The following is a 19,045-nucleotide window of genomic DNA, read 5'->3' as shown; positions in this document are numbered from 1 at the left end:
GAGAGCTGCTTCCATGGTGCAGCTCTGAGCCAGATCCTGTCCAGCTTCATTTTGACTGTTGCACCATGGTACGGCTTTTGAGTATGGACTACAGTATAACTACATCAGTGGATGCGGGCAGAGCTACGAATGTTGTCTGTTTGGACTTCTGTAGGCCTTTGACATGGTCCCTCACAACATCCTGCTCCCTTAATTGGATTTGATGGAGGGACTGTTCAGGGGATGAGGAATTGGTTGGATGGCCACATCCAGAGGGTAGTGGTCAACACCTTTCAATGTCCAGGTGGAGATCAGTGAAAAGTGGTGTCCCTCGGGTCCATACTGGGACCAGTACTGTTCAATATCTTCATCAATGACACAGACAGTGGGATCGAGTGCACCCTCAGCAAATTTGCAGATGATATCAAGCTGAGTGGTGCTGTTGACACACCTGAGGGACAGGATGTCATCCAGAGGGACCTGGACAGGCTGAAGAAGTGGGCCTGTATGAACCTCATGAGGTTCAACAAGGCCAAGTGCAGGGTCCTGCACCTGGGTCAGGGCAACCCTCGGTATCAATACAGGCGACGTGAGCTGACAATGTGCACTCGCAGCCCAGAAAGCCAACCACATCCTGGGCTGCATCAAAAGCAGTGTGGCCAGCAGGTCAGGGAAGTTGATTCTGCCCCTCTACTCCACTCTGGTGAGACCCTGCGTAGGGTCTTGTGTCCAGCTCTGGGGCCCTCAGCACCCAAAAGACATGGACCTGTTGGAGCAGTCCAGAGGAGGGCGAAAAAAATGATCAGGGGGCTGGAGCACCTCTCCTATGAGGACAGGCTGAGAGAGTTGGGGTTGTTCAGCCTGGAGAAGAGAAGGCTCTGGGGGGACCTTACTGCAGCCTTTCAATACTTAAAGGGGGTCTACAGGAAAGATGGGGACAAACTTTTTAGCAGGGCCTGTTGCAATAGGACAAGAGGTAATGGTTTTAAACTAAAAGAGGGTAGATTTAGAGTAGATATAATTTTTTTACAATGAGGGTGGTGAAACACTGGCACAGGTTGCCCAGAGAGGTGATAGATGCCCCAACCCTGGAAACATTCAAGGTCAGGTTGAATGGGGCTCTGAGCAACCTGATCTAGTTGAAGATGTCCCTGCTCGTTGCCAGGGAGGTTGGACTAGGTGACCTTTACAGGTCCCTTCCAACCCAAACTATTCTATTATTCTTTGCCCAGTTGTTTTTGCATCGTGTACACACATTAACCACAGAAGTCTTACTTCTGTGTGATCCTGGTTCAATCCCATTTAACTGAAAAACTTCCATCAACATGGTTTCAGTGGGAGCTCAATTATCTTCATGTTACTTAAACAGTCTCAGCTGTCCTTTAATTGAATCCTCTACTTTCAGAAGAGTGTCACCAATAATAGTAGTACCAATAAGTTTTAGAAGAAGTGACTGATTCAGCTGAAGAAATTGAAAGTTACAAAATTTTTGGTATGCTAACTGCAGTTTATTTTGTTTTTACAGGTGGGCACACAACAGAAATCCTGAGGTTACTTAGCTGTTTGTCCGAGTCGTACTCTCCTAGACATTATATTTTTGCAGACTCAGATAAGATGAGCGAAGCTAAAATACGTTCTTTTGAACAAAAAAGGGCTGAAACATTCTCCAATTCCCAGGTAACTTGTTAAATATGCTCTTGTAAGATAAAGTGACCTTAACATGACATTCTAGTTCAAGGCAATTTGGAATTAATTCTTTAAAAGGATATTTTTAGCATCAGCAGGTGCTTTTGATTTTCTAGGTAGAATCACTTGCACTAAAGTTCAGCTAACGGTGCCGTTGTGTACATACTGGGTTTTATGTTTCTAAAAGTGAACTAAATAAACACTATTGATTAATGCTGTACTAGAGAGACACTGAAAATGCAAAGTAAACACACCTAAAAATAGCAAATGCCATTCTTGCTACCAGTTTTCACTACCACCTTCCTTACTTTTTCTTAAAATGGTCTTTACCTCCTATTAACGTGTTAGTCTATTTAAAGCAAGGAGGGAACATAATTATACTGAAAGTTACTGTACAAAGAAGAGTATCTCTTGCTCAAGAAAGACATGCTTAAAATAAATCTTTTTTAATTGTGTAAACCAGATAGCCATTGAAGTGTTATTTGTAGCTACAAAAATACTGGGGCAGAAAGATTGTGGGGGTGTTTTTTTTTTTCATTTATTTTTTAGTTTGGCATTTCCCTCGCTGACATAATGTATTTTTTGGAAAGAAATAATATCTAAAAATGTTTTATTTAAGAAAACATTAATTGAAATGGTATTATTTTTGTGTGTTTCTAGACACTATTTTGGTGGGATTTTAAAATTAAGCGTTAGTTACACGTGTTTAAAAAGTATGAAATACCTCTTAATGTCAGGTGGTTTTCTGGTTGATGACCAGAGCAAATGCTAACCTCCTAAAAATCATGAAAATATCTTGTTTATCTTTTTATCAGATGTTTGGTTGCTTTGAGCAAGTTTGCTGTATGATTAACAGACAGCAGTATGACTCTGGTGACTTAAAGTGTTAACTGATGTCCAGTGAAATCAGTAGAAAGATTTTTATTTAGAAATTGGGAAAAGTACAATGGAAATGAATGTTCTGACTACAAAAATCTCAGTCCTTTTGAGCAAGTAGTACAACACAGTAAATTAATATTTAGGTGGCATTGAATTCACATGGTGCACTTCCAATATTCCTATTGTCTTCAGCAACACTACTGGAACCAAAGATTGTAGGACTCGGTACCAACGATCTTCAGAATAAACCCTTTTAATGTAAAGCAACTGCTGCTAAGATGAACAACAGGCTCACTTGGGAATGACATTTTTAAATTTGCTTACCCTACTTTCACCTTGGAAGACAAAGATTCCTTGCCTACCACAAGCTGCTGAATCAAGTGGGGATGACTTAGTTTAAAACTGAGCGTGGCAGTCTCTTCTCTCATTGTGCACCAAGGATGAGAGTTTAGTAAAGCGACCGGAGGTATTTACTGTTCAGAGAAATCTTGTCTGGTAATTAGTCATTCGCACAGCTATACTCACTTACCTGAAAAATGTCCAACCCTAAGTTATTAAATTTCTTAAAAATACATATTCTGAATATTAAAGGATTATGCACTTTTCCAGTAGTTTGCTTAGTTTTGCTAAGCAGCTTCCCTTTCATACCCTCTCCAACTGCTAACAGATCACGTATTTGTATCTTCCTTCAACACTGAAAGCCAGAGGAACATTTTTGGCTGCATCTGGGTTTGCTGTCTGGATAACAGATGCTCGTTTTCCTTTGGCCGTTCTTTTTCCACTGAGCAAAAATATTTGGAGTGAAAATGGAAGATAAATTTTGGAAAGTAAAGGTCACATGCCTATAGCATATATTTGCTAACTTTCAGAGTGGGCTTTCACATAGTAAGTGTTTTGGCACTGGGGATGCTGGAGATCATCAAGCATTTAAAAATCATGTGTTCGTTGCTTCTTGCAGCTTTGAATAAATGAAAGGGAAAAGACAATGTTTCAACCCATGCTTATTCCCTTCCTCATCTTGGCAAGGAAGTAAATTTTTCCAGAACTAAGGACTGGACAGAAGACAGTTTACAATAATACCTAAGAAAAATCAGAGTACACATTTAACAAATTCTCATGTAAAAAACTACAAATATAATCAATTCCTCTTTTTGATCTGTGGTCTAGCCCAGTTCTAAAAGTTACAGTATTCAGGGAGAAGGAAAGGAAGCCAGAACGAACATCTTGCTTACAAGAAGCAAAATGCTGCACCTCTACCCACTAAGGCTCTTAAAAAAAAAAAAAAATATCCAAAATGCTCCTATGAAAAATCTTGGGTCCTGCTATCACTTGCCTCTTTGTTCTCTGTTACCCCAGCCTGTAACCACAACTATTCTACGTGGATGCCCCCAGAGCTGTTGCTTGGCATAGAGAACCTGCTTCAGCTCCTGCCTACCTGCTCTAGCAGCAGAAAGACAGCTTAGATTTGTTGACTGAAGAACATGAATTCTTCACTGGATCTTGTACCCCATTTGTCATGTCCGAGATGAGCAACCAGATTAACTAACCTTTACATAATGCTCATCTGACTGCATGTTCTTCTCCATTTTATGTTTCGTGAGAGATGATATGCTAAGAAATCTCGTTCCTCAGCAGGGAAAAGAACTGCATAAACCCAGTTTCCTTGCAAGCACTGCAGTATATTCAATTGAGCATCTTATAATAATTCACAGCAGTGGCAATTTTCCACTTACTTTTTCTTGCATGCTACCAAAACAACAATATTAACTAGGTAAAGGACTACATCACTGGTTTTGAAATTGCAATACCCAGTCAACTATTACATGTTGCCAGTTTGGAACATTTATCTTCAAATAACAAAAAGGTTTCTGACTTCACTAGAGATGTAATGAAAAATAAATGCAACAATATGACACCATAGAAGATAGGAGAGCAATTTGTCTGTTTCTATCAGACATATTAGGCAGTTTTCCAGCAAAAGATGCAGGAGGTACCTTTGTCTGGAATACCAATAGTACTCCATCAGATGAGAGGCTGGGATTGCAGAAGTATCTGGCAGTCGCTTTTAAACAAACAAACAAAAGTCTTGTTTCTCAGCTTAATATTTAAGTGTTGATTGATATGTGGGCTGAAGTCCTGACATATGACATAGACACTGATGTGCAAAGTTTCAAGCATGTTTTTTGAAGAGCATAGGTAAAATCAGTTTGATCTTTACTTGAATTCTACAAGTAAATTTCTACTTTGATACTGTTTGGGGTCCTGCCAAGTTTTGCTGAAACCAGGTTTTTGTGATGAAGAAAATCACATACATTTTTTTGGTAAATATTGTTTAACACCATTCTTACAGTGAAGGGAGCATCCCAAATAATTCCACTGAAACCTGGTCTGCCTAAAACTACGTTACACGTATTTCTTGCAGGACTGAATACTATGCAAGGGTCTAAACTCCACTTACGGCATTTCTTTTTATCCGCTGATCCCTTCCAAAGCTTTAAGAAATAGAGAGGTGGTGATAACCAGAATCCTGTTGAATGGGGAGCAGGGGGCATGTTTATTTTTCCATATTCTGTTGTCAGACTAATGCAATCGGAGTTTCAACACCTGCAAATAAAACATAAAACAACCAGTTTGGAACATCTGTTAATGCCTGCCAGCATCACCAAAATTAAAGAATCTTATCACAATGAAACAGAATAGTTTCAGTGAAGAAAATTAACTTCATATTCTGCATTTATAAGTGTTTTTTTTATTCTTTCCACCTTATATATTAATAAAACCAGTTATTCCTATTAAAAACTGATTTTTAGTTTTTATTTACTGTATAGCTATTGGCAACATAATCTTCCCTGGTCACAAATCACCAGGGCTAAGCTATGACAATTAGCAATGGTACCTTTGAACTAACTGGGCAATTTTCAGTATTTATAATGATATTTAGAGTCTCTCGCTCCCAATCTGAGTTCTGCCAGAGCAGCAATGACCCAGTGTCCCATATGAAGCGAGGTAGTGACCATTGTCCAGTTTTAAACAGTGTCAATGCCAACGAACAGTGCACTCCAGCCATTATATTTGTTTTTGATTTAAACAGTCAAAAATTTCATTGACATCAGGACTGCCTTCTGATGTAGCAATAGTTCTTAGGGTAGTTCCTTCACATCAACATAAAAGCCATCTGTGAAGAGTGCAGGAAGCCTAACTACTGTTAACACTTTACTGTGTTCTGAGACAAGCAGAAAACATCTGAGTTTTATTAATTTGATACCTTTTGCACACAGTGAATAATCTCTACTTTTTCCTAGCGAAAGAACAAAGAAAATTATTTCTTAAACTATTTTTTAATTTAATGATAAGATGCTCTTTCCTGTTTCTTTATGCAAATATTTTGCGTATACGTCTTGCATATCTTTTGAATACTGATTGAGTACTCATTTAAAGGACAGTGATATTTGCTGTTGCATTTTTAATGGTACGCACCAGACATTAACTGAGAAAAGTTGTTACATTTTCTGCAGTCTAAATCCACGAAGAATTTAAACAGGCAAGAGCCAGAAGAGTGACCATGTTTGGGTTGTATCTGAGCAGCCCTAGGCTTGTGTCTCGGTCACCACGAGGTGGGGCACTACGTTAACATACTGCGGGTGAAGCTGCTCTAGCCGAGTTGTTTATTAACTTAGAAATGTTTTAAAGTAACACTAGAAGATATTAGAAAATAGATGTCTAGTTCTAGTATTTCGTTTTACTTTATTGCCAGAAGCGCTAAGCACGACACTGAATAAGGCATCTCATACCCAAACATTTCAAAACTAGATTTTAAAAATAAAAAATTAAAAAAAGTTGGCACAGACAGATCTAATAACTATAGAAAGAGCAACAACATTCTTAGAAAAATAACAGTTCATCTTATCATGCTCTCTTCCAGTTCACCCTTGATCGCATTCCCAGAAGCCGTGAGGTTAGACAATCTTGGACCTCCTCTGTGGTAACAACCCTGTACTCCATACTTTACTCCCTTCCTTTGACCTACAAACTGAAACCAGATTTGGTAGGTAAAATAAATTTTAATTTCTTGAGAACTTGCTAATCTGCATCATAAAAGCATTTGGAATATCAAGACATTGCAGACTGTATCTCATATGTATGCTTAGATTTACAGTTCACAGGAAAAGTATTTTTGAATGTAAAATAAAAGCTGAAAGAGATATAGCAGCAATACACCAAGAAAGAGAGAACAGGTTGTACTGCTGGTGAATTGGAGTAGCAAATACCAGTTTTCCCTCTCAAAGTCCGCAGGTAACATCAGAGAGCGTCTCACTCCCTTGTTACTGCTGGTAGAGCTAGCACAAACAAGGTTGCAGGTTCTTGATAATATCTCTTCTGGATTGCAACAGCACAAACCGTGCCTGAAAGCCTGGTTATACTGTTGGCTGGTCTTGCTCCTGAAATGGTATGACCAGTCTGGAACAGGCAGGTTCAGACCAGCAGAAATACATACAGATTCAGTTCTTGTGCTTACATGGACTTTTCAGCTACATGCGTATTTATTTAGTCTTTGGCTGACTGACATTAATTAGCTCATCTAATGACAAAAACCATCACTGCTTAAGTGGCAACTCCTCAGCACTCCAGTAACTTTTTCAAGGTGTTGAGGAAACGGCACTCTCATGCTAATTACAACATTTATTTAAAAATATTCCACACACTTAATGAAATCAGAAGTATTCAGGGTTGTCAGGTTACAGAACTAAAATAGAGATATCTGATCAATAATGTTTTCTGTCAATGCAGGACTCAAAAGGTAGTGCACTGAACTTCCAGGTTTAAGTCCTGCAATTCTTTAAGAGAAATTTTGGTTAAAGCTGGCTTTTTGCTAGGGTTGTTGTCGTCTTAAGGAGTCAGTTATCCAAACCTGAGTTTTTTAAAAAAGCATTATTTTAGCAGAATCTTAAATTAATATTTTATAGGTTTTAAAATATTTTAATGAAGCCTGTAAAAACTTGTGCAGTTACAAGATATTTTTCATAATTTAGTAGCAGCACATATACACCCACAGCAGATGTTTCTGAGCAGACTTTTTTTAGCTCTGTGAACTGTGTGGCTAATTCTAAAGGGGCTCATATATATTTGTGATATTTCAAATGTTTAGAGAAGCTGCTGTGAATAATTTGATCTTATTGGCTTCAACAGTACTCGTCAGTTCCTATCAAATCAAAACCTACTTGCTTGCTGGAGTTTTCAGAGCAGTCTAGTGCGCAGAACAACAGAAGTAGCTTTTTGCAGTTCTTGTTTTTCAAGCCCATTCTGAAAACGAGAGATAAAGTTGGGAAGAACAAGGAGATGGCGCGCTATTCTTTTTACAGTGATTTTAATCACTTCGGGGGGGTGGTGGATAGTAAAGGGCTGTTTACATGAAGCAAACATCTTACAGCAAAGTAGGCCTGTAAAAGGCAAGTAACAAATAATAAGGAGTCACTTTGCTACACCACTGTTTTTATTTAATGTATATACTTTTTTTTAACTTATTATTGCAAAAGAAATTGATGGGAAAGTCTCAGTGTGTAGCTTAATATATTACCAAAAGCATCAACTGGAAACATCATAGAGCAGGAAGTTACTGATCTAATTCCACAGTTCCTCTGTTTACGAGAGGAATTTAAAGTGACAGGGGGATTTACACATAGAATTATTAGATATTATGTTGGAGCTGATAAACTGCAATAAGCTGTCAAAAGCCTAACACATTTGAAAAACCCTTATCCTTGTAAAATTAAGAATACATTTTAGCCAGGCCATTAAGCCCTTTGTAGCATTTAAGGGAATCACCGTCTCAAAATGCTCTCCAAAGAGTCCTTGATTAGAGACTCCATGATTAGAGAAGGGCTGGAGGAGAGGGTGTTCCCAAATATTTTTTTTTGCCAGGTCCCATCATCAGCCACAATAGCAGCTGGTACTGCCACTGGCAGAAGCATCTCTGGCATTACGCCAAATCTTATACCACTTGAAAGCTGCCCACATACTACTACTTGTATGCATATCTTAATTAAAGAATTCTGTAAAATATAATAAATCAGAGATCTGTAACGATTTTAAAACGCTTGTCAAAGGACAGTGATTCAGGGATTAAAGTGCCTCACATTGCTAGTGAAAAGATTCTGTGTGGTATGTGAAGCAACTGGTCGTATTTCATTGCCTTTAGAAGAAAATGCTTGTCGTAAATTGCAACTACCCTTACTCTTGGGAAAGTGTAATGCTTAGTAGTTTAAAGAGCTGGAAAGGGTGGGACAAATGCTAGCATTTACAGGACTCATCTATAACTTTTGGCATGGAAATCAACACCCGAGTTTAGAAACAAGCACAGTATTACATCATGCTGAGAGCTTCATATTTTTAAACAGTGGAGCTTACAGGTACTGTATGTTTTCAGTCTAGGCAACTGTTTTTGTTTAACTGCAGGAGGGAGAGACAACTTTGAATTGCTTTCAAGTAATTTGTATGTTTGAGTGATCCCCAAATACTTACACTTGCTTTCAGGCTTGTCAGAAGTGTGCACGTTTGAAGGAATGACTGAAGTCTTCTCCAGACACCCAAAAGCTAGAGAAAATCAGAAATGTTATAGTTTTCAAGGAATGCAGGACGAGAGAAGTACTGCAAAGGGAGCCTGAAACCATTAGGTGCACAAAGGCAAGATTTGGAGCAGATAGGCTTAGGCTGGCATAACTAGCATATCTGTGGAGCCAAAATAGCTGTAAAGGGGAAACAGCAAACCTAGCTGCACAGGAGTTACTTTATATCTGCTTATTTACATGAGCACTGTGTCCCCTTTGTATCTCACACTGATCTTCTGGCAAAGCTTCTCAGTTTACTTTGCATGAGAAAGCAGTTCCATCTAACCCTTCTTCAAGACAGTGAGTTCAGAAAGAGCTGAACAGCTTCCAGGAGACCTTTGCTGTCTTGCAGGACTTGACCCATACTTGAAATGGGCCTCCAGAGAGTTTAAGAAATGTAAAAGTTAGCTTAGTTGTTCAGTTTGAGATCATCTTCAAGAGGCCCATTTCTGCGTTATGAACATCTGCGCTCTACAAAGTTAAGTCCCTTTAGAGATATCAAACCAAGTAACAAAATTAAGATGTCAGAAGTGATGATTGGCTTTGTGTCCCTGTAGCCAAGAATTACAGAAATATAGGTGTCAGAGTGTTTTGCAGGCTCATCTCCGCTGGGCTGTTTTTACAACATGTCAGCCTTAGGTAGGCTTCCTATGCAGAGGCCTCCAATTCCAGGAAAGCAAGGCTTGTGCTAGCACACTCTGCCTACACCTTCCTTCCCACAGAAAAGCTTTTAAAACCGTTCATCAGTTGCAGCCAGATTTCATATGCAGTCATAGCCTCAAAGACTACAAATTCCTACCATGAAAACAAGCAGCTAGTCAGAGAAGAGAGACTTCTATTGCCTTAATTGAGAGAAAGGCTGAGAAGAAACATAAAAACAGAATAAGATGTTAGAAGATCAACCACCTAGGAAAAGATGCAAATCCTTCTTAGACAGTTATAGAAAATTGCACAAGCTGCACAGAGATTTTTCCGAAAGATAGAGAAAATTGCTGAATCTTACATACATTATTTGATGTCCAAGAAAGAATAAACTAATGTTACGGCCTTTCTATAATATACTCGAGTCAGTCAGTCGCTACATGTTCAGAGGAAACCAGTCTTCAGTTCTCTTGCTGCTTGCAGAGCTATCATCCTTGTCTCTGGGCTGATTTGCCAACCCTGAAACCAGGTATTCAGGTGATCCAGCCCTTTGGCTGGGTCATGATTATTCCAGTCATCCTGGCACACCTGAAATTCAAACTGAAAACAAAGGATACATGTGCACCACACAGCAGAAGGCTGTACAGAGATTGCATCCAGTCCTTGCTTTCAGCCATAGATGGGTAATGTAATTGGGTCGGCGATTTGCTCTCCTTTAATGTAATTAAATTTCACCAAGAAATGTGCAGAAATGCTGCGTAAAGCTCAATTCATTAGTGGATTGTGCATCCCGGACCCTGAGGACCAGACTTCTTTTGCTTTTCTGGCAACACTTCTCAGTGGTTCCTACTGCCTCAGTGCTTTACAGAGCCTGAGATAAACAGGTATTTTCAGATGACTGCTGCTTGGAAAAGCCTGTGTTAAACCAGGCAAAGGCAGCAGTCCTTCCACATTAGGGCCTTCTTCCCGTGGGAAGTCTGTAGTAAGAAGTTTACGTTTGCACAGCAAGTACAACAAGCTCTGCTGTCTCCCTCCCCACCAGCTGTCAGCTGAATGGGTCTCTCCTTTCTAAACTTCTTTCTAGAAGCATGAAACCCGCACAGCTGATTGCGCTTCGAGCAGTCTACCAATTCTTTTATGACTGCATATCCCATCACGCACGCCTGGTCCCCCAACTAGTTAAATTCACTACAACAAGCTTCTAGAGTTGTTACAGAAGTGTTCACGCAGTAAGCTATATGAAAGGAGATCATTATTTCATTTTGCTAAGATTTTCCATTCTTTGTGCCCTGCCCAAAATGTCTTAAGTTCATAGCACTTTAACAAATTACTATGAGGAATAATAAGTTATTGTCCCTTATATCACGGTTCTTATTAGAACTTTGTGGAAAGCTACAAAATCTGGGTGATGGCATTTTTTTCTCTATTCACTTCAAAACAAGCGAACTTTGTATAATGCAGTATTAAGGCTATCTGGTGCATTCTTTTGTACACTGAATCTTTCCCCTCTATTTATAATTCTTTTGGACCAGATTGATTTTACAGTGTGTCTGATCTACTATTGTTCTTCTAGGATCAAAACAGGCAAGAGAAAGAACATCGGATTAATACCATTAGTGATACAAACTGTGTAGTCTAAAAAGAAAACAGCGTTAAACCATCCAAATTTGTGTTTATCTTCTCAGCGTTAATGAAAATATCAGTCTTATTCACTCCTCATCTACCTTGTGTGCTGTGTACAGCCACCCTGCAGCCACAACGTAGAATTACCCTCTGCTGAGCACAGATAAACGTCTAAAGCTGTTCAAATCAGTGAGTTTAAAGCTAGGTTGGAGCTCTGCTCTTTCTGTGACAGCCAGTTAGCCATGCCTGTAGACACTACATTTCAGAGGGAAGTAGCGGTAAAGATGAACTGAGATCTTAGCTTAGATTTAAGCAGAGTTTAAACTAAAGACTGATCGGTTTTAACTCATCAGCTATCAGGTTCATTATGAACTTCATGAACACCCTGGTCACTCTTCCACATATGTTATAAAGCATGGTTTCAAGTAAACAGTCTCACTAAGTCTGACCACTGAACCAGGCCACCGGTATGCAGATACAGATTGCTGACACCTCTAGGTTTTGCACTGTGAAGGCATTTCAGGCAGGTATTTCATACGGATTCTTGCTATACCAACTGCAGTGATCTCAAAGATGTTTATATACATATAAAATATCAGTTTTAGCTAACCTAAAATACCGCTTTCAAGTTCTAGTTAAATGAATGCTTGACTAATGATAGACACATTGAGATTTGCAATTAAAGGCTCGTTTTAGGCCACTGTTAGTAATATGCATGATTATATTTAACAGTCTTTGGATTTAATTTCTCCTTTCCTTTTGAGTAGAAGCAAGCTACTATAATAAGCAGTACTTTTTGGTATCGGGAGATGAGATAAGCGCTTATTTTTAATGTTAAAAGGTTAGAGGGTATTTCTCATGGTGCTCTGACCAAGAGACTTTAGTCAGGTTCAGACTCAACCAAGGTGACACTTAAAACACCAACAGCTTGTTGAAAGACAGCTAGTACGTAGTGTTTGTAGCTACAGATGTAGTTCGCTAACTGCCATTTCATTTACTTGGCAAAAGCCTTTTACTGAATTTTTTTATGACCAATTTTTTCATCCACTCAAAGTCAAATTTTCTTTACTTCCTACTAATTTATCAGCAGCAATAAACCACAGATCCACTCCTTGGTAATGTAGGTAGGGGTTTAGTTTATTCTCCAGCCTGCATCTGCCTTGGTAATCTTGTTCTTTTTTAACCAACCTTCTGTCCATCTCCCACAGTTTCTCACAAGGCTCACTGGTGCCACTATTTCTTGACACAAACTTCTGGCAGACATCATGATGTTTGGTTGGTCCCACTGGCAGTCTGGTGTGTTAATTTAATGTTTTAATAACCAACACTAACATTCCAGCAGACTTAGTACTACTTTCATACCTGTCATTTATTATTATTTTCAATTGATTGGTTCTGTGTTTTTCATTTTACATTTGGCAGCTAGGCTGAGGAGTACGCTGAGCTCACACATCCCATTCTGCTTCCACATACCTGCAGAAGCATCATATGTATGGATGAAGACTAGCACTCCAAAGACCTTTTAATCCCAGGGACAGACCTGCCACCTTTCACCCGAAATACAGGGGCAGTGAAGTAGGGTGCCTAAGGATAGCTTCATTAAAAAAAAAAAAAAAAAAAAAAAAGTCAAACTTGCATGTTTCTTTATGCATCCAAATCTAGATTCTCAAACTTTCCTCACTAAGCCATTGCCTAACTTCTGAGGCTCTTAATGACCCTAGTTATCTTTCTTTTCATCAGTAAAGCCTCCAGGCACACACAGAAACAGACCTGAGCTGTTTAGGTCTTTACAGTGTCAAATAGCCACACGCATAGCCGAACTCCTGAACTCTGCTGAGATTCAGAAACTAGGAGCTTCCCTCACTACTTTGCATGTGGATGCAGATCCAAATCACGTCAGGTGGGCCCCTTCCCTTGTCTCTTGCCCCCGAGGACACTGGGCTGGTAACTGGGCCAGTAAGTGCTTAGAAGGCAAAAGTGACAATGTTCAGTGCTGTTACAATTAAATCTAGTTCCTAGTAGTTTTGTGGAACCTCTCCTTTTCTCCCATAGAAGAATCCACTAGGTAGGGGTTTTGTCTCCCTTTCCTCGAGCTTTTATGAAGTGAGAGCTGGGGCAATGAGGGAGTTGGTGAAGCTTCCCAATATATTTCATTCTACGATGAAAATAATACTCAGAAAAGTGTAGTGCACATCAGAAACCCAACTGCCCTGTGTGCTAAGTCCTTGCTCTTCCACTTCTCTCTTCCCTGTTCTGGCATTCACTGATCTTATTTATTCTAATTAAGTAATCTGCCTGTAGGACCACACATGTCCCTGCTTGTTTTGAAGAGCATCTCACCTACTGTGTGTGCTGTGTGATAATAACAACAGGAACGGCACCAACCAGGTACACAGAAGTGGACTAGGAAGGGTTTCATGGCAATGCTACAAGCTATAGCTGCTGAACACAAGCTGTTGCTACAGAACACTGTAACTAGCTTTTTGCACCCCTGATGATTCAAGTGATTTAGACAGTAGAAGATGAAAGCATACCCAGGTATAATTCAATTCTACCTTAATTACACAGTTTACATCATACTACACATCTAGTTTTTTTGTCCTACCCTGCATTCCGCAGGTAAGTTCAAACAGTGAATAGGGTGTGAAGTTTTAGTTGGTTTTATGTACCGGTTGTGGAGGGAAGTGAACTGGATAAGATCTTCACTATTCAAAAAGAGTAAGCTAGTTTAATGACCTTTATATTGTTCAAACAGAACCTGAAATTCTTCTTTCTCCCCACCAATAGCAATAATAAGGAATTACTGGAAAAGGTTCCTGCTTTTTTTTTTTAAACCTTAAAAAAAATATATTAAAAGTTCTAAGGTACTACTCTTCAGGGTTCAAAACCTAAATTTTCAGACATGCTAAAGAGTTAGAATAGTAAAAGCTTTAACAAGGACACTCCCTCTCACTTGCTTAAGTATTTGAGCTAAAGAGAAATCCCTTTCTCTCTTAAATTCACCGATTTCTCTTGTTTTTCTGATTACCAAATAGATTTATATTCCCTAGAAGAGAGCTTATTTCCATCGTAACTGCATTACCTCCGCGTAGATGAACAATGTATCTCTTCAAACGTTTTAGAGTTACTCATGTACTAAAAAGTAACAATTTTTCTGTTTGCCATCCAGGCATAAGTTGCCCTCAAAGTTGATAGCAGAAATTGATTCTTAACTGATATGGCTTGCTATGTCTGAAAGTATTAAAGAGAACAATTCTATTCAAAAGAAAATAGCACGTGCATTTTAGCACATACATTTTATCTTATTTGCAGAGTACACTACTCAATCAAAATGCATATAATAATAAAAACAATACTCTCCATACCTGGAGATCTTCACTGAGAAGGGTGTACAAGAATCTTGATGCATCCTCTGTGAGGAGTACGTTATTGTTTTCCTGGTCTTAAAGTAAAAAATACTGATGTGAGAGAAAGTAAAAGCTGTGCCCCAAATACTGTGACAAGTCCACGGCAGAGCTATGAGTACAACCTTGACTCTCCAGGCTTGTGTCTTGGTCATGAGCTCCTAAGGTAAAAAAATTTACAATTAAAATTTGGGATATTTGTTCACTAATGCTTTTGTTAGTCTAATTTTGCCATTAAAGCATCTCCAATATTTAGAGAGCTGCTCCCACAACTACAGGGCTGTAACGCTTGCAGTTGTGTTTCCCACAGACTTGGGGGCTGTTGAGGATACACTGAGCCATCAGCTGAACCAGGTCCTGGGGAATCACAGGGCAGGAAATGGGAACAGCTGAGACCAAGAAGGCAGATTACAGCTGTCTTTGTGGGCAGTGCTCTGTACTCCTGTATGTGAAGGGAAAGTGTTCAGCTGAATACTTCACCTTACAGGGCATTAGTGTGAAGTTTTCAAAAGAGTAAGATTAATACTAAAACCAAGCAAGTGCTGATGAGCTCATGAGAAGCTGTAATTTACATAGCAGAATATAAATTAATTCGTTGCAGCTTCTCTCGGCTTGTGCCACAGAAACAACCAACCTCCCCCCAGCAAAACAAAAAACACAGAAACAAAAACATTTGTTATTACCCTCCGAAATCATAAAAGGCAATAAAATCTTGAAATGTTGAAACCCCTGTCTCCTACCTGATGATTACAGGAGTCCAAAACTAGCCCTGACATAAAAATAAGCACGTTATCATGGGTTTTCTTTCAGTTTTCCTTTGAGCGTCCAAGGACCTCTACTCAGCTTTCACTAAATGAGACTGTTCCATTTCCCTGTCACTGGAATCATTTTCTGCTCCATTTCCCTTGTTTCTGAAAGATCCTTCAGGTTATTCTACAGTCAGATTTGTACTTTCATGCAGGAGGCTTTCTCTGTATCAAGACAGTTTCTTTTGCCCCGTTAGTTTTCTGTAATTGCATATCATTTAATTGTGTTTATTGTTATTTCTGCTACCTTTGTGAAAGGTTTATTATTTTTGTCTGCCATTGTTTCTAGAATTTCATAAAGCTGATTTTTGTAAGGTTTCCATGTATTGTAACTTGCTATGGCACTTCATGTTTTTTTTTGTTATGCAAGTCCAGCTACCAACAGCACTTTTGGGTGTTTGTCATCAACTAAGAACATGCAATAAAAATAAAAATATATAATGCATAGACTACAATCCCTTAAACTGCTTTCTCCAATTGATGCATTTTCTTGCTGACCTTTGAAGACTCATTCTAAAGCCAGAATTTACTTTGCCTAGCAAGGTGGAAACTTGTCAAACTTGGTCCAGATCAGGGAACTTTCTGCTAAAATACCTTTGGCTGAGGAGTTTTGTCAGATCTGTAGATGGTCTAAGTTATTCATCAGAGCTGAGTGAAATTGGTTTATGCTCCTCCTTTTTCTTGATAGAGGAATTTAAGGGATTTATTTGTTGGGGTTTTTTGTTTGTTTGTTTTTAAATGAAGCCTTATTTGCAAACAGGCAAGCTTTTTTCTTAAGCCTTTTCTATGAGAGTACAGCAGTACAATCATGTTTTAAAACTCCTTTTTCCTCTGTGCCAACTTCTTTTCAATTGTAATTCAAATTGGTTTCCCACTTCCTCTCTCTTCCATGCTTCTTTTTTTATCCCCTTTCCCTTTCCTTTTCCCTTGCCTTCCTTAAAATATCTGGCACAGCTATTCAAATTTCCTTTGCTTTTCTGACAAACCTCAGAGATATCTTCTGGGTTTTCAAATCTTAACAGGCTGAACAGTTACTATTTGTTCCCAAATGTTAAATAGCCATTGAAATGAAGTATTTGTCAACAAAAGCTGGGTTTGAGCTATCCAGCAAAAACACAAACAAAATAAAATTATTAATAAATTGCTGCTTTTAGGCCCATACTTGTTTCTGAGAAGCAGAAAAAGCCTAGTTGTTTGGGGTTTTTTTTTTCCCTATATGGTTAAAAAAGTAGGTCTGTTCACTTGCACAGATATACAAAGAGCATGCAATTAACCCAGCTTGGGCCAGTTTTGTATCACTCCACTTGCCTTTACCTCTTTTAGTTGTTCTCTCTCACCATCTATTCCCTTATTCTTAGCTTCAGTTGCTTAGCACTGTGGGGAAAGGAGCCTGACCAGGACTAAGGAGGCCTGAGCGATGTCCTAAGTATACACCAGGAGGCAGCTCCATAGCTGCCAACGCAGTGCAGTCTTCAGTTCACGTGTGTCCATCACCCTGCAGCAACAATCAACATCCCCACACCATAAGCTTGCCCAGCCCCAGAAAGCTTGGCAGTTTTTCTGCTCTTGTCCAGGTGGCAAAGGCCAATCCCTGTGGAAATCATTAAGGAGAACAGCAGGTGTTGACAGTTTTTCATGCAAAGCAAATCTCACATTAGTTTTCCAATTTCTACTAAGTTTAGGGGGGCTTATGTTGTCCTCTCTTTGATTGTTATAATTTGGGAACATAAGCAGTACTCAAATACTTGTTCATTAAAGATATACAGCAAAGGTATGTTTGTATATTTATGAGAAAAACTGGAAGTTTTCTGCTTTACTTATTTTTGTTTTAACCAGTGGCTTGACATTTAATCCCAGTGAAGCTGTGAGTTATGCTTTCACTCTTTTAGCTGGTAAATGTCAGCTACAGTGCTGCATTCACAAACTCCAAAGCAGCTTTTATCAGCAGTGGTGCTATGTGCCAGTGTTCCCAGAGTGCCAGACTGCTGGCTTAGCTTGTTTTCTTTCAACAGCTGTAGAAAATATCTGAAACAGAAAGGCAAGAACTATTCCATTTTTATATGAAAGGGATCAACATGAAATTAGATTTATAGAGAGAGTTGCTAACTATAAATGTTATATTCTTATCCTTTACTTTTACACCTCAATTAATATACAGATTGATTAGTTTATTGTACTGTTTAAAAGTCTGGTTACATTGAATTGGTAGAGGATTTTAGTACGTAGGATTTAGTTTATAGGCATAGCTGTGAAGCCAGGCAGCCAGTGAGCCAATTTAACAGTTAGCTGGACATTTCTTTACATTAGAGGAGAATGTAAGTGGTGTAAAGAGACCTGCAGCACTGGCTTCTGGAATGACCTCTTACAGCTTGTAGGCAGCAAAGTGAGATAGCCCAGTGACCAAGAAAGTCCTTGGGCAGTTGCAGCTCGAGAGGTCACAAGGGTGACAGAAAAATTCTCTTTGGCCCCTTCTTTCCCCCTTTCTGCTGCCTCACCGAGGAAGGCTGAACCAAATAAACTAGAGATCTTCAGAGAAATATCTCGTGCAATGCAAATATTCTACAGGCAGCCTTGTAGCTAAAGTAAATAGATGTTGGGAAACACTTACCCTGAATAGCCGGTTGACCTTGTAGAGGCCCTGGTCCTTTCTTGCCCAATAGATGCCTGCTTCTTCTCCACAGCGTACTAATGATTGCCACTGGACTCCCTGAGAGATACTTATATTCTGCTGGAGGGGGGAAACAAAAGCCTTGGTCTTTTCAAGGTGGAAGACATCAATCATTCTCCAAAATTTACTTTTGAACAGTGTTTTGAAATTCACTAGTAGAACAGCTCATCTTCTTTTACATGTTTAAAGAAGGCTGTAGATGATTCAGTTCCTTTCCACCATCAGAAAGTTTGTATACTGGCAGGAGCTGAACAGCAGCATTTCTAGCTTACAAATTCCGTAACGCTTCCTCTTCTTTATAATGTGCATACTTGTTCTCTCAGAAGTTTCTCCTGTATCCCTTGATGAGTGTATGATGTTGGATTCCAAGCAGCAGGAACGCTGGTCGCTCTCCTCGCTGACACTGTGAGAGGGAGTAAGTAGGACTGGTCAGACCAGATTTTTGGAGGGGAATTGCCACTCCAACACGTGAGCAACTGCACCAGTTCTAGGTACGACGTGTCTATAGACAGGCACTGAAGGTTAACTTAAGGTTAATTTTTAATGATCAGAAAGGCTGATTAATGGTTCTGACTTACAGATCACAACCCCAAATTCAGATAGGCATCTGTTTGTCTGTTGGCTTCAGCAGGTTTATACCAGAGTCTCTTTTAGGGAAGAATTCCTAAACCCAAGCATGTTAGAATAGGCACATCCATAGTCAGAGTATTTTATGGACATTTTGCGTACAGAGATCCTATAGAGTCACATCTG

General features: G+C 39.3%; 1 protein-coding gene across 1 annotated transcript in view; it reads left to right on the top strand.

The window, feature by feature from the left end:
• The first annotated feature begins 1,593 nt into the window (after nucleotides 1-1,593).
• CNN3 (calponin 3, acidic) overlaps nucleotides 1,594-19,045 on the top strand; it is a 60,937-nt gene continuing 43,485 nt past the window's right edge. Inside the window, exons 1-2 of the mRNA XM_009884752.1 lie at nucleotides 1,594-1,656; nucleotides 6,467-6,589. Coding sequence (XP_009883054.1) covers nucleotides 1,594-1,656; nucleotides 6,467-6,589 — 186 coding nt within the window. The remainder of the gene's footprint in view (nucleotides 1,657-6,466; nucleotides 6,590-19,045) is intronic.

This window comes from Charadrius vociferus, unplaced genomic scaffold (assembly GCF_000708025.1).
Source record: "Charadrius vociferus isolate BGI_N301 unplaced genomic scaffold, ASM70802v2 scaffold163, whole genome shotgun sequence".
NCBI lineage: Eukaryota > Metazoa > Chordata > Aves > Charadriiformes > Charadriidae > Charadrius > Charadrius vociferus.
Note: the sequence above shows the minus strand (reverse complement) of the source record. Positions and strands in the feature narration are given on the sequence as shown.